This window comes from Nanorana parkeri, unplaced genomic scaffold (genome assembly GCF_000935625.1).
Source record: "Nanorana parkeri isolate BGI_ZX_2015 unplaced genomic scaffold, ASM93562v1 scaffold120, whole genome shotgun sequence".
NCBI classification, from domain to species: Eukaryota; Metazoa; Chordata; class Amphibia; order Anura; family Dicroglossidae; genus Nanorana; species Nanorana parkeri.
In genome coordinates, this window is record NW_017306388.1 from 1,159,682 (window position 1) to 1,174,580 (window position 14,899).

The 14,899-nt window shown below is 42.4% G+C and overlaps 1 protein-coding gene across 1 annotated transcript in view; it reads left to right on the plus strand.

The window, feature by feature from the left end:
* EFCAB6 (EF-hand calcium binding domain 6) overlaps window positions 1-14,899 on the plus strand; it is a 107,724-nt gene that overhangs the window by 26,188 nt on the left and 66,637 nt on the right. The window contains 2 exon segments of the mRNA XM_018553459.1: window positions 5,616-5,734; window positions 10,500-10,627. Coding sequence (XP_018408961.1) covers window positions 5,616-5,734; window positions 10,500-10,627 — 247 coding nt within the window.

The window sequence follows — 14,899 nt, forward strand, 5'->3', positions numbered from 1 at the left end:
TATCACAAATGTGGTCCCCCGAAACACCCCCCCCCCCCCCTTCCTTCCTCTTCTCCATAACATAGATGTTCTTTACCCTCTGAAACCCTCCTGACTTGGGGAATCTTGACCAGTTTTGGCAGACTAATCCCTGACACTTCCACCCCACCCTGCATGCATTCCTATTTGCCTAACACTATGATAGGCAGTCTCATTGACCAATAGGAATGTGCAGGAGGCAGTAAGGGGTATGCAGGCTGTTTGGAGATGCAGAATCCATGCCTGTCACAGCCCAAAATTAGGCTGTGACTGAAGGGTCGCAGTGCTTGTACTTCATACATACCTTTTTTAGGTTTTTATTTCAATGACAAATTTTGTTGGAATTGTTTGTTGGAACAGGGTGAAACAAGTCCGCTTGAGCCCTATCACAGCTTCAACCTGTGGAACTCTCATTCTCAAGCCCAAGTCCTATTATTATAGATTATTGTTTACACTGTACAACATAAAAAATGATAGCGGCAACATAACGACTAAAATCAGCCAGCTCATGTTTATTGGAATTACATGCTCAGTAATCAGGGTGGGTCATTAGGCGCAGGAGTTTGCTTTCCCTGTACATCTAACAAGCATTGTTCATCATTAGCCAGGATGTAAAGGTCATGTGTAATTTTCTCGGTTAATGGCTTATAATTGCACAATGAGTGTGGTCAATAAACTGTTGGGTAAACACATAATTTTGCATTATTTCATACTGGCAGCAACAAATTCTGACAGTGTGCAGGAGACAGAGCTTTCAATAAAGGCAATATTAGAATAGCAGTAGATATAACAATTGTATCTATCTATCATAGTAGTTATGTCAAAAGAAGGAATGTCTCATCAGAAATGTGTAACAAAGTGTCTTTTCCCACATCTATTTAAGACAGTGTATTTACACAGGTTATGGTGAAGGGGGCTAAAGGAATCAAACTCCCTCTAACCAAATCAGAGTGCAGCACATGAATATGTTCCTAAAAGAGGTATTCATGTTTCATTCCATCACATATCCCAGAAATATATGGGATGCATGGATCCATCCTCTGCCCAAAAATAAGGAATATTCCTCTTGTTGTGGATTATGTGATGGGTGAGACACGTGAATACCTTCTGTTTTATGTCTTTACTGTGCTGTGCACCGATTCGGTTGGAGGGCTTGTTATTTCTTTACTCTCTTCTAACCATTATATGAGAAGAGAATAACGAACCATTATGAGGTGTCCATGGGTCCCATGCCTTACTCTATAGAAGTCTTGGTTCCATACACAGTGCTGATCATAATCGAAAAGCCTGAAACAGGGGTATGCAGTTAATAAATTACTACAACATTAGGCTATATTTGCCCTATACACCAGCTGTTCTGGATTTGCTTTTGGTGCTTGAGGCAAAAAGGAATAATTTGTATGGCTCCGGTCACTGTGCAGAAGTGAAGAATAATTGTTTTATTTTTTTGGATACATGATGGAATGAGACATGCGTTACAATATGTTTTTTTTGGGGGGGGGGGCATTAGATTAGCTTTATATCTCAGTAAGGATATTAGTCACACAGGGAGTGCATTGTTTTCAATATTTTGTCCAATTCATAGACTTCCATTGGGAGGAGAAGTAAAGCACAACCCTTCTATAGCGCTTCAAAGCAGGAAGCAGAGCCTGCTTATGTAATGATCTATATGGGTGCTCCCATGTACTTAAAAAAAGCTGCAGGCTGAGCCCCCCTCTGTGCGTGGCTGAGCGGTGGAGGATCGGTACAGATCAGTGATATGTACCAATCCTCTGCAGAGCAAACACTGGAGCGATCAGCTGATCACTCCAGTGTTTGCTATGTGTCTTCAGTTATGAATGAACAGGAAGTGCTTTACATCACTTCCTGTTCATTCATGTGTTTCTGAATGGGTGGTAGCACTCAGTACAGAGGCTTCTCCCCATTCAGAAACTGGTTGATAGAAAATATTTTCTGAATGAATGGGAAGCCTCTGTACTTTCCATTAATTTAGAACAGAGTCTGCAGAAAAAGAGATTGAGGACTCTGTGACCTCAATTTATTTTTCTATATTAAAAGGGAAATTTTAATATATGCTAATATTCTCCCCCCCTCCCCCCAACAGTAAAAAAACAAATGTAATAAAAATAATAAAAAAGAAATAATAAAGAATAAATAAAAAATAAAAAAACATGCTGAAGGCGTGACGCATGACATCACATGACGCCGCGCATGTGCGGCACTGGGTGACATCACATGCCTGTTGGAGGGGGCACTTTTTTTGTTCTTGCCTCGGGCGCAAAAGGAGCTAGCCATGGCGCTGCATAGAAGCAAGGTTTTTTTAAAACGATTGATACGATTTGTTACATCATGCTGATGATGCTCTAATATGTATATCCCAAAACATTTTCAAAAGATTGAACATTCCCTTTAAGCTGATTTCAATCACATTTATATCTGAAAAACCCCCCAAAAGATGATAGCTTCCCTTTTAAATGTGACAATCCCGAGAAATGTTCGATGTCCTGTCAATAATGGAACGTGACCTCCTTCCTCCTACTGAATAACACGATATAGGTTAATTCAATAATAAAAGATTCTGAAGTCTGTCTTACAGCTCACCGTTCTCCAGCCAAAATCCCGCTGGCATAATGAAATTAGGAAGGCAATAACCCGGCGCAGTGTTTTATTTCACAGTAAACCCAGCGTTTTTCACTACGATCTGAAAAACAGCTTAGATCCTTAAATTGAATTTGTATCCATTCCAGAATCACATAAGCAGTAAATTATAAAACGGCTGCACGGTTTTCAATTAAACTGCTAAGACACAAGGAAAAGGATTGAAAAGGAGAGACCGGGAGTGCTGGGTGAGTGAAGCTGGGGGGGGTGACAATTCACTGCATCGCAGCTGTCCTCCCTTGAGCAGTGGGGCCGAGGAACAAGCTGGTGCATTCGACGTGCAGCACAAATAAAAAGAGCAGCGAAAAGTATCAGCGCCGTAACTTTTCATGGCTGTAATAAAAAAATTCTCGCATGCAAGGCAATAAAGAAAATATATGATAAAAGCACTGAAATAGAAATGTAAAAATTAAAGGGACGTTTTTAGCAAAAATAAAAGAACATATTTTTAAGTATAACTGTGGCCAGGCTATGTACATTCAAGTATGAACATGTTCTTTGCAAACTGCAAATGGGCTTTAAAATAAGCCCTCAATGACCTCTGTAGCTGATGGCACTGTTGAGCAATTCATCCTCAAAGTTTACAGCAGTAGCACTGAAGTCATCCAGGTCAGCTCGCTCAAATGCTCAGCTCACCCTGCTCTCTTCTGTAAGGTCTCCTGATCATTATAGATTAAAAGATTAAAAGGCTGCTGAGTCATTGTTTGTGGGGGGGTGGGGGGAGTGGAGGGTGAACTAACCTGGTGGGTCAGTGCTTGGAAGGGGGAAGGGATGGGGGCTGAGCTGCTGGGGCAATGCTGGGAGGGGGGAGCAGGTGAGCTGCTGAGCCAGTGCTGGAAGCTAAGCTGCTACGTCAGTGAGGGCTGGGAAGGGGGACCAGAGAGAGCTGAGCTGCTAAGTCAGTGCTGGGAAGGGGAAGCAGGGAGAGCTGAGCTGCTAATTCAGTGCTGGGAGGGGGGAGCATGGAGAGCTGAGCTGCTAAGTCAGTTCTGGGAAGTAGAAGCAGGGAGAGCTGAGCTGCTAATTCAATGCTGGGAGGGGGGAGCATGGAGAGCTGAGCTGCTAAGTCAGTGCTGGGAAGGGGAAGCAGGGAGAGCTGAGCTGCTAATTCAGTGCTGGGAGGGGGGAGCAGGGAGAGCTAAGCTGCTAAGTCAGTGCTGGGAAGGAGGAGCAAGGAGAGCTGAGTTTCTAAGTTGTGCTGGGAAGGAGGAGCAAGGAGAGCTGAGTTTCTAAGTCAGTGCTGGGAGGGGGGAACAGGGAGAGCTAAGCTGCTAAGTCAGTGCTGGGAAGGAGGAGCAAGGAGAGCTGAGTTTCTAAGTCAGTGCTGGGAAGGAGGAGCAAGGAGAGCTGAGTTTCTAAGTCAGTGCTGGGAGGGGGAGCAGGGAGAGCTAAGCTGCTAAGTCAGTGCTGGGAAGGAGGAGCAGGGAGAGCTGAGTTTCTAAGTCAATATTAGTGGGGGGAGCAGTGGCAAATGAGCTGTTGAGTCACTGCTGGGAAGGGGGGTGATGAGTTGCTAAGTCAATGTTGGGAGGGGGGATAGCTGCCAAGAGAACCACTTGAACAACCTCATTAATGCTGCTGAGACTTTTGAGGATAAATTGTTTCAGAATACCTGCAGCTACAAACATACGTGATGGCTTAAAGCTCATTTACTGCTTGTTAAAATCTCTAAATACTTGAATGTTATAGCCTAGCCACAGAGTTCCTTTAAACACCAAGAAATGCCAAAATGTTTGAATTCTTTAAAACTGTATTTATAAACTAATTAACTAACCTGAAAAGCGGTTCTTGCTTACAGATCAACAGTTTGATATTAAAGCAAAATTTTAGCAAAAACTTTTTTGGGTTTATTTTTGAATAATGTGGAGAAAGGTCAGAACCTCTGCCAGAGTTCTTTTTTGCTTTTTTTTTCCCCTCATTTTACTTATAATTGAGAAAGGTAATGAAGGTAACTCTACACACTAGAATGGGAACTCTAATACAGCCTTACACAAGTTCTAACCTTCTAGTACTGTAGTCAAAAATTGTGGAAAAAAGTTTTGCCTGGTGTTCCAATGGGCAATTTCTTGCTGTTTGCTAAAGGGAAAGTATGGAGTGTATTTTAAGTGAGCACATATTTTAAGATATTATTGTATTGTTTTACATACAGTAAATACAATTTTTGATGTCTTAAGCATTAAAGGAGAACTATGGGGTTAAGGCTTTTCCCCATAGTTCTCCTTAGGGTAACGGGAGGACACAAACTAGCGTCCTCCCGTCACCCTAGGCTCAGTATACCGCGAGCTACAGCTCACGGTATACTGAGACGATGCAGCTGAAGCGGATCCCGACAATTGTGCCGGGATCCGCCCAGCTGCATGGCTGACAGCTGGCTCTGCCTATATAGAGGCAGAGCCAGCTGTACCCGCCCCCTCCCCCGTCCGTTCCGCCAGTCAGCGCTGGTGGAGCGGGGAGGGGGGAATCCAGCCTCTCCCCTGTCACGGCAGAGAGCCGTGACAGGATCGAGAGGTTTGCGAACGCCGGTATGTGTTCACTCACTTCCCGATCTACTGAGCCGACCTGTGACAGTCTCATTGTCACAGGTCGGCTAGAACTATGAGGTGAGTGAAAAGCACTCACCTCATAGTTCTCCTTTAAGCCAAATTCACACTATTGCCTACTGGAAATCCAATTCTGTGGCTATTCATTATGGCTGTTTCCTAAGCAGCGATGATGAACAAAGTATTGTCAACTGTGGTAGCAATTCAGCGCTGACCAATTCTGCATCATGTTTGGGTAAATAGCACCCCTCACGTCAGCCCACAGGCTGTACCACAGTCATAATACTCACATTAGACCTGGTTTAGGCAGAATCCTTTTAACCTTCCAGGATGCTTTAGTGATTGCTGGTTGACACTCGATTTCCAAACTGAATGTTGTTTTGTAATGTTTATCTTCAGACTTTGGAACCAATATTGTATAGGAAAGAGACACACTCTGGACTACAAAGAACTGCTGAGAAACCTGGGGATTAGTACAGAGCAGCAAAGTAAACCAATCCAAGAAAATGTAGCCCAAGGTAAGGAAGCCAGTGATCCTGGATAAGGTACCAGGTCTTTTTTATTGTAAGTAATGAAGTGTAATGTTCTTGACAACCATTTAGGTTTGGAGTTAATTATTTTTTTAATGTGATTGGGTCATTATTGTATGCTTCTGACCTCATATAGAAAACTGTGATGGGCTATTAATATGCCAGTCTCATATCAATATAGGCACATGAATGGGGCACGCAGGTGACACATTTCCGTCACATCATTTCCACTACATAGCTCCTATCAGCAGCTCTGTGCTGCTACAGTGAAACTCGACTGCTTACTACAAATGTGATGTTAATTTCATGGAATCGTTACAATCACACCTATGTCACGTCCTGCCCATTTAGCCAGAGCATTAAGGTGGATACAAAAAACCTATCTCACCATTAGCCTTAACTCAGGAGAGCATTTAAACTGCTGTTTAGCTAACAGGAAGTGGGTAGCAGGAATTTGCCTGAAATGCAGTTGAATCTTAACACTGGTTATATGAAGAACTATTTTTTGTTTGTACAACACACTGTTGAATTTTACCTGTACAATTACAGAACTGTAGAAAGATGGTTATATACACTTTTTAGTTTGAACCTCAAACTCCAGTTCCTGTCTACCTCATCGGGGTCTCTTAATACTCATTTTTTACTCAATCATTTTTGCAATGAGTTTAGCATCATATCTTATGCAGATACATTCTACAATGTTCTTCTGATATGATCTCAATTACAAGAATAATTCAGTTGAATTGTAATGTGTTTGGCCACCTAGCAGAGTTACCCAGAGAGACCAATTAGATTCTGAGAAAAAAATTCTCAGTGCTGACTTGAAAATAAAAGAATTTAGTTGCCTTGTAGGGAAGAAACAAGTCGTGTTTCAGGTGCATTGAATGAAATAAGGCCTAGTGGAAGTCATAGAAGGCCATAGATGAGCAGATATTTGCAGGCAGTAAGATATCTACCCGTTCTATCATGAATAGGATACGTGTGAGAATTGTAGCAGTCTGACGTTGATGCAAGTTAGAAATATAGAACTTCTGAACCTCTGGTCTTGTTTTTTTCCATAGAAGAATAAAAAACTGAGATTCACATGCAGGGAGATTTTGGAAAATGTCCCTGTACATAATAAGAGGCTCCTCAAATCTCATTGTACATAATTCAGGATCGTGGATAAGCCCCAGCAGTCCCAAGCAGTGCTCAAAATACAATATATGTGCAAAATGTTTGTGGACATCCCTCCAAATTACTGGATTCAGGTGTTTCCAGTGAAGGGTACTGTGAATGCAACAGCATACAGAGATATTTAAGACAATTGTATGCTTTCAAACTTGTGGAAACAGTTTGGTTAAAACTTGTTTCTGTTCCAGCCTGACTGTGTCCCTGAGCACAAAGCAAGCCTATAAAGACATGGTTTGATGAGTTTGGTGTGAAGGAACTTGAGTGGCCTGCACAGAGCCCTGACCTCAATCCTACTGAACACATTTGAGATGAATTACAAACCAGATCTTCTAGCCCAACATCAGTACCTGATCTCACAAATGCTTTATTTGATGAATGGACACAGACACACTCCATATCCATAATCTTGTGGAAAACCTTCCCAAAATAGCTAAGTCTTGTTTTTCCACATGTAGGGCGTGCAGCTCCGTGTTAATGGCCATTATTTTGTACTGCAATGTCCAACAAGCTTATATAGGTGTGATGGTCAGGTGTCCACACACTTTTGGCCATATAGTGTACACTAGCTTTCATCAAGTTTATGGCCAACCTTACCCTGAGGAGCCAATCCGTATCAAGAATTGACTAGAATTTGAGGGCAACGCCTGATTTAATCAAAGTGTCATTAAGCACTTTTATGAGCCAAAAGCAAATAACATGGATGGGGAGGTTGTATCAATATCTTCCAACATTTGCAATCTTGTTGCTGACAAATGCAAAACTGGAGCTGTTGCCCCTAGCAACCAGATAGGTCTTTCAAAGGAAACGAGAAATCAGATTGGTACCCAACGGCTTCACTTTGCTCCGATGTCTCTATTTCAGCCCCAGCGTCCTCTTATTCAGCAAATGTTGGAATTTCTGTTTTCTCCAGTTCTCATTTGTGTATTTGTTTTCTGACACTTTCTTGATAGTGATATACTGCTAAGTAAACAACAAAGTCTTCAACCATCAGGAAGAACATTTTCAGAAGATCTTGTAATTAATTCCTGGTGTTTATTAGCGCAGGGAGCAGAATTTCTTGTTGCTCTTTTCCGGTGAATAATGATGCTGTTTAGACACAGCGCGCGCTTTACAGTAAATGAGTGTGAAAAGCTAAAGCTATGAAGCAGAAATCTTAGTACAGACCCACCAGAAACATCTCCCTTATTACAACATCGGTCTACCCAATGTCTATGCAAATACAGACTTTCTGAAAGGTCAAATCCCTCACATGGAAACCTTGCTCCTGGTGTTTGGTAATTCCAGCACAAGGTATTGTGGGATGGGGGGTGTAGGGGGGCAAGCCTGCCCATTTTATATTGGAATTCTGGTTTACTTCATATGGTTAAACAATACAAAAAAACATTAAAGAATACAAAAAGGGCCAAAACTACAGCAATAAAATGCAAAACATTTTTTAGGCAAGTAAAGTTGTTATTAAATATAGGATGAAATACCCATCTAATATTGCCTTTTTGACACTCACTGCCATCCCCTTCCATTAAATATTCTAGAGCTGTAAAAGTCAATCACCAGAGTGAGAGCTAACACAATGATAGTGAGATCTTCTGCCTGTTATAATCTTGGAACAAAGAGATGCCAGCCACTCACAGGCAGGAGAGATATAAAGAGATGAGGTGTGCAGCTAGGATAAAGTATCATTCACTTGCCCTTTAGGTGCATCGGCTTACAGCTATTTAGGAAAATAAACATTTTCAAGCTCAATATTAAACATTCAGGTTTATTTAATGCCAGCCATGCTTACCCAGTACTGGAGGCCAAGGATGCACTTTGTGTAGAATGCAATAAATGTTATTATTAAGCAGGCATGGTTAAAGCTGAAGTTTAAGCAAGCAGCTGACTCCAGATATGAAATACAAACATTGAAACTGTATGGAGTGCCACTTTAACAGGTGTCCATTTAATTTCTTTTTGCAACATTTGGTACATTCAGTGGTTCTACTGCCTGTAGGACATGACTAAGTGAGTGGCTTTCCTCCTATTTTATATGTGTGCTGTGTTTGACAACTTGCTTGTATTTGTGATTGTTAGTTATCTGTTTTTTTAACTGTGAGTAGGTATACCCTTTAAAGGAGAACTATGGGGTTAAGTATTTTCCCCATAGTTCTCCTTAGGGTAACGGGAGGACGCAAACTAGCGTCCTCCCGTCACACTAGGCTCAGTATATCGCGAGCTGTAGCTTGCGGTATACTGAGACGCCGCAGCTGAAGCAGATCCCGACAATTGTGCTGGGATCCGCCCAGCTGCGTGACTGACAGCTGGCTCTGCCTATCTAGAGGCAGAGCCAGCTGTACGCGCCCTCTCCCCCGTCCGTTCCGCCAGTCAGCGCTGGCAGATCGGAGCGGGGAGGGGGGAATCTAGCCCCTACCCTGTCACGGCAGAGAGCCGTGACAGGATCGAGAGGTGAGCGAACGCCGGTATGTGTTCGCTCAACTCCCGATCTACTGAGCCGACCTGTGACAGTCTCATTGTCACAGGTCGGCTAGAACTATGAGGTGAGTGGAAAGCACTCACCTCATAGTTCTCCTTTAAAGCTAAACTCCAGCTAAATTGAAAGTTATCCTTTCAATCAACTGATTCTATTCTAATTCCGTTGTGGATAACACATTTAGTTTTTCATGTGTCTTCTATAAGAATGAAAGGGCCAGTCCACCCAGATAGATTTTGTACAGGGGATTCCACTGTAGTTCCTGGTTCGTTTCCCCCTCACTGAACAGATTCACCTCCTTTTACCCCTCTTTGGGGTTTTCTGTTGCATTTTCCACAAATTATAATAAAATACTAAATGGAATGGGATTGACCCCTTGTAGTGGCCATGGCAAATCTGTCAATTTAAACCACCACTTAGGCTGCTGTCAAAATAACTCATGCTGCTTTTATTAAAATAATGGTGATCCTGGTCCTGCCATGTAGGTCCTTGTTCTGGCACTCCCGAAAAATAAAGTAGCAATGTTCTGTCCTTGTCTCAGAGTTGTGCTTCTGCTTTGTTACTCTGTCACTCTCATAGGCTTCCGATGGATGGTTCATGACATTATGCAGGCATGATCCACTGTTGTCACAATCAATAAACCTCCCTTGAGAAATGGCAAGCAGTCAGTGTTGAAGTACATGAAGACTTTGGCTTCAAAGAGGCTGCAGTAGATCAGCATGAATGAGATGCAAACAAAACAAATAATGAAAACAAGTATTTAATTAAAATAAATGGTAGAATATGATACACAGTGCTTTAGCAAACGAAATGTCATCCAATTAGAGTATGCATATATTTTAAGGTTCCCATTACTGGAGTCTGAGTGAGATCCTTGTTACTATTAGGTGATTTAACTGTTTAGCATTATCCAGGAACTGAAATGTTTTTGGGAAGACTGGCCCTTTAATGTGCCTAAGGTGTGCCTGATGTATCAGCATGCCAGATGTTCGGATAATTTTTCCTGTTTTTCTCTTCATGTGACTTGTGCAAAAGGATTCATGTCCAATGTTGCTAAGAGTTATTTTTCAGATTAAGCATAGATGATCCTTTAATTATGTTTATTTTTAACAGCATTAAACTGGGAGGCCACTGAGATGGTGCGAGAGAAGCAGAAGGAGTGGAGACTGCCTTCCTCACCTAGTACATTTAATGCAGAGGACTTCACCCTAGAAGAACTAGAAACAGCATTTAGGAAAAAGGTAACTAACTATAAGTGCCTGGGAGATTTGGGCTGACATGGAATCTCAATGAGACATTATTAGGCCTAAAGTGGACCTGAACTCAAAATGTTTTGCTATGTTATTGGGAAGATCTAGAAATGGTAATTGTGCCTTAAAAATTAAATTTTGTCTTGAATTCCTCTATAAATATTTTAGCACACTTGTACCTAGACAATCCTGTATTGTAGACTCATAGCTGTATATCTGCAGTGCAAGATTATTTACAGTGCTGCCTCTGACTCCTATAAGGTTATTTACTAAAGGGTGAAGAGTTTGGAGAAGGCAGGAGAAGTGAACAATCTAGGACAACATAGCTGATTTGGAAATATTTTCCAATTCCGCTCACTTATCAGTTCAGCTATGTTGTCCTAGATTGTTCACTTCTCCTGCCTTCTCCAAACTCTTCACCCTTTTGTGAATAACCCTGCTAGTCTGACAAGATTTGGAGTGAAATTTGGTGATGTTACTATTGTGCTATTCAGTGTTTTCCTTGCTGGAGTGAAAGTTCTACCTGACGACCTGCAGTGAATGCATGTCCCTGCTTCTTCTGCATCCATTCTGTGTATCCGTGGTTCCTCTACATCTCCTGTTATTTCTTGAATATTATTCCACCAGTCCTCAGAGTGCAGTTTTGACATGAGGAAGGCAATCCCTGCTTCTCTATCAAGATAGTCATCTTCACACAGTGGCACAATGTGAAACAAGGCAAAGCAATTCAGCAATGAGGACAGACAATACTGGCAGGTCTTCTTATGCCCTCTGCTTGTCTTGTTTGGGCACAGCTTTAACAGTATGGGTCCTCTCTAAACATATACTGTGGACCAGGCAGTTGCTAGGCACCCCTGGGCAATCTAAGGGTAACAATGTATCAGCATAGCATGCTGCAGCAAATGGTGAGTGTGGTCACACTGTGCTGACAGTGGGAAGGCTTTAAGGCGTATAGTTAAATAGAGCCTGAGCATAATTAGCACACATATGCCAAAGCCCTTTTCCCACAAAATAAACTTTATTACTGTGCCACATCTCTTCTATTATGCTTTTTCTGCACCCAGAATATTGGCAGAGGGCTAACATGTTGTCTGAGCCTACCTTAAAGAAGAACTTAAAGTGTTTCTAAACCCTCCAGTTTTTTTCATATATCTAATGCTAGCAAGCAGTAGATATATGCAAAAAGTTTTTTTTTAAACGCTTTAAAATCGGTTTAAACTTACCTGTGTCTTCGCCGAGCACTCCCGTCCGAATATCCGAAAATGCTCGGGCGGCCGCAAAGCATCTTGGGGCGGGCGCATGCGCAGTTCGGATTTTTGGCCGGGAGACGAGAGACACAAGGTAAGTCTATGGACGCGTGCACCCGCATGCAGAGACCGTGGGACAGGAAGTGGATCAAAGACCCGCAGCAGCGCTGGAGAGAAGGCTGAAAAGGACAGGAAAGAAGAGGAAGATTGGATTAAGAGACATCATTTAAGGTAAGTGCTTTAATTAAAAATGGGGGGTAGGAAAAAAGTTTTCTGCCTTTAATGTCACTTTAATTGAAATAGTCAGAGACTATTTAGCAATCAGCAACTGTTGAGACTAGGGATGCACCGATACCGACACAAGCATCAGTATCGGCGTCGATACCGAGTATTTGCACGAGTACTCGTACTCGTGCAAATACTCCAAAACATAAAACGAGTACCTGTGCCGCGTCCGCCATCTTCAGGGACCCGGATCCGCCGCACACAGGACCTCCATCGCGTCTTCAATGAAGCAAGATGGCCGCGACCTCCTCTGTCATCTGCTTCATTCTGATCTCTTCTCCCGCTGATTGGCCGATTGGATGATTGACAGGCCTCCTCACCAGTCAGGAGTGACTGGTGAGGAAGCCTGTCATCATCCAATCGGCCAATCAGCGGGAGAAGAGGTCAGAATGGAGCAGGTGACTAGGCTTTATTTCCCTCTAAAACTGAGCAGCCTTGTCCTCCCGTGAACTTATCAATATTCTCGAGTGTAAACACACAGCGGATAATTAAGCCACATTCAGCAATGACAGACTTCATTCATACGCGACTTACTGCGCATATTACAAAGTGATAAAATACATCCAGCAATTATCACTGCATTGTTTTAGGGACAGGACCATCTCACAGCCTCCTTTCATCCTTCTGATGTGAAAGATGGTTAAAGCTTTAGAAAACGGAGACAAAGGTTGAATCATCTCTCGCATGGAAGACAGAAAACATTGTGAGTCACTGACAGATTGAAAAACAATATGGTTTATCTCAGGAAGAACAATAACCATTTTCCTTGTTGCTATGGTGCTAGTCAATTGTATACAATACCACTATGGAAATAAGAAGGAAGTTAACATGCTTGTGGCCAATATAAAAAAAAAAAGTATATTTTTATTGCCTTGGTTGTATTTCTTGAATAGAAAGAAAATATAAGAAAAGATTGTGTCTGCAATTAAATGGAAGTTCATTTCCAATCCAGAACCATCTGTCGTTGCTTAAGTAAACAGCCAGCAATGAAAACATAGCTGGTTACGCGTGGCTGTAAGGCAAGTTCTACAGCGACAATCAGGCCAGATGCCTCTAAAGACGCGTTCATTTTTCTTTTGTGTCATTTTGCTCCAGGATTGAATTTATCAATGGCCAATCTCTGAAAAATTATCTAAGTCTGCCTACAGACAGGCAGATGGCTTGCCTAGTTCTGTGCATGTCCTTGGATCCACTGGGACCAGTTCTTTCCTGTTGGACTGCAGAACACCTTCCTCTGTGTTATGGGGATGAGGAAAGGGGTAGGAGGTCTGTAGCCCTGCAAAAATCAAGCTGATCAATGGAAAAATTAAGAGTTTCTGATTTTGGTAAAATTTTGCAGATGGAGTAATTTCACGATTAATCAGTCTGGCCAAAATGACTCCACCCATCCCTTATAGAAAGAGAAGTTGGCAGAATAGATTTCTACGGCCAGCAGAACAGTTGGCTACTGTGCGTGTTACCACAGTGTATGTTACATAGGTTGCTGCACTACAGTGATTGGTATTGTACACTATTATATATATTAAACTATATGAAACCATGAGAGTCAAACAAAATTCGACACTTCAAAAAAGAAAAACATACAGGTGAGACAATGGGTTAGCATTTAAGAATGCAAACTGAACTATGTTTACAAGACTCAATAGAATATACGAAAGAATGAAAAAAAGGAGGAAGGAATGAAAGAGAAAGCAAAGGAGAGGAAAGGAGAAAGAACTAAAAGGAAAAGAAAGGAGAGGAAAAAAAGGGGGGGGGGGGGGGGAGGAGACACGGAGAAAAAAGGGGCAGAAGCTCACGTACTATGTGCATCAACCCGAAAGGGATTTACATAGGAGTTGATGACATCACACCACACTACACCACACAACAACCAACAGGCCCATATATACACTATGCATTGTGATTGGTACATGGCTGCATCTTCACAATACACGCAAGTTGCAGTGCACCACAACACAGGATAATGTGCTGCCGTGCATTGCTCGGCGCTACCAGAAATGCATGCAGGTACAATTTTTTGGTCCGTTGTCATGTATAAGGCAGCCATTACGTACCTTTTGCAAAAAAATGATGAATGCACCCTTCAAAACATTGCAAGCGCAATCAGTGGACCGGCCAAAGAATCTTCACATCTGACACTTGGGAAAGAGTAGAATGCTTGCATCCCTTGCCACTTGCTATGGTTTAGTCCACTGATCCCAAAATCATTGCTGTATACTGTAGTCTGTAATAATGTAGGGGCTGGCAGACAGAATTAAAGAGAGGACCAGGCATTTGACACACACAGAAGTGTAAAATGTAAAGATTCCTAAGGGGCCGCAGCTTTTTAAAGGAGAACTATTGAGAGAGTAAAATGTACTCTTCCCAATAGTTTGAGCCGGCGTGTGATACTTAGGGTTGCCACCTTTTCTTCAAGTGAAACCCGAACACTCTAGCGCCGCACGCGGCAATTTTTTTTTTTTTAATATAGAGGAGAGGCAGCTAGGGGAGGGAGTAATGAGACCAGCTAGAGAGGACTACAAATCCCAGCAATACATTATACAGCAATACAAAATAATATGAAGCTACATACTCTGTGTTGTTCTGTGTTGACGCACTGATGTCTCCACGTGGCCTGGTGGGTTGTGCGGGCTCTCGTGGTGGGCTAAATGGGCTATGCTGTTTCACCAGGGGTCCACAGGTGGGCAGCACGATGTCAGGGAGCTGGAGGAGGAGAAGGCAATGACAGATG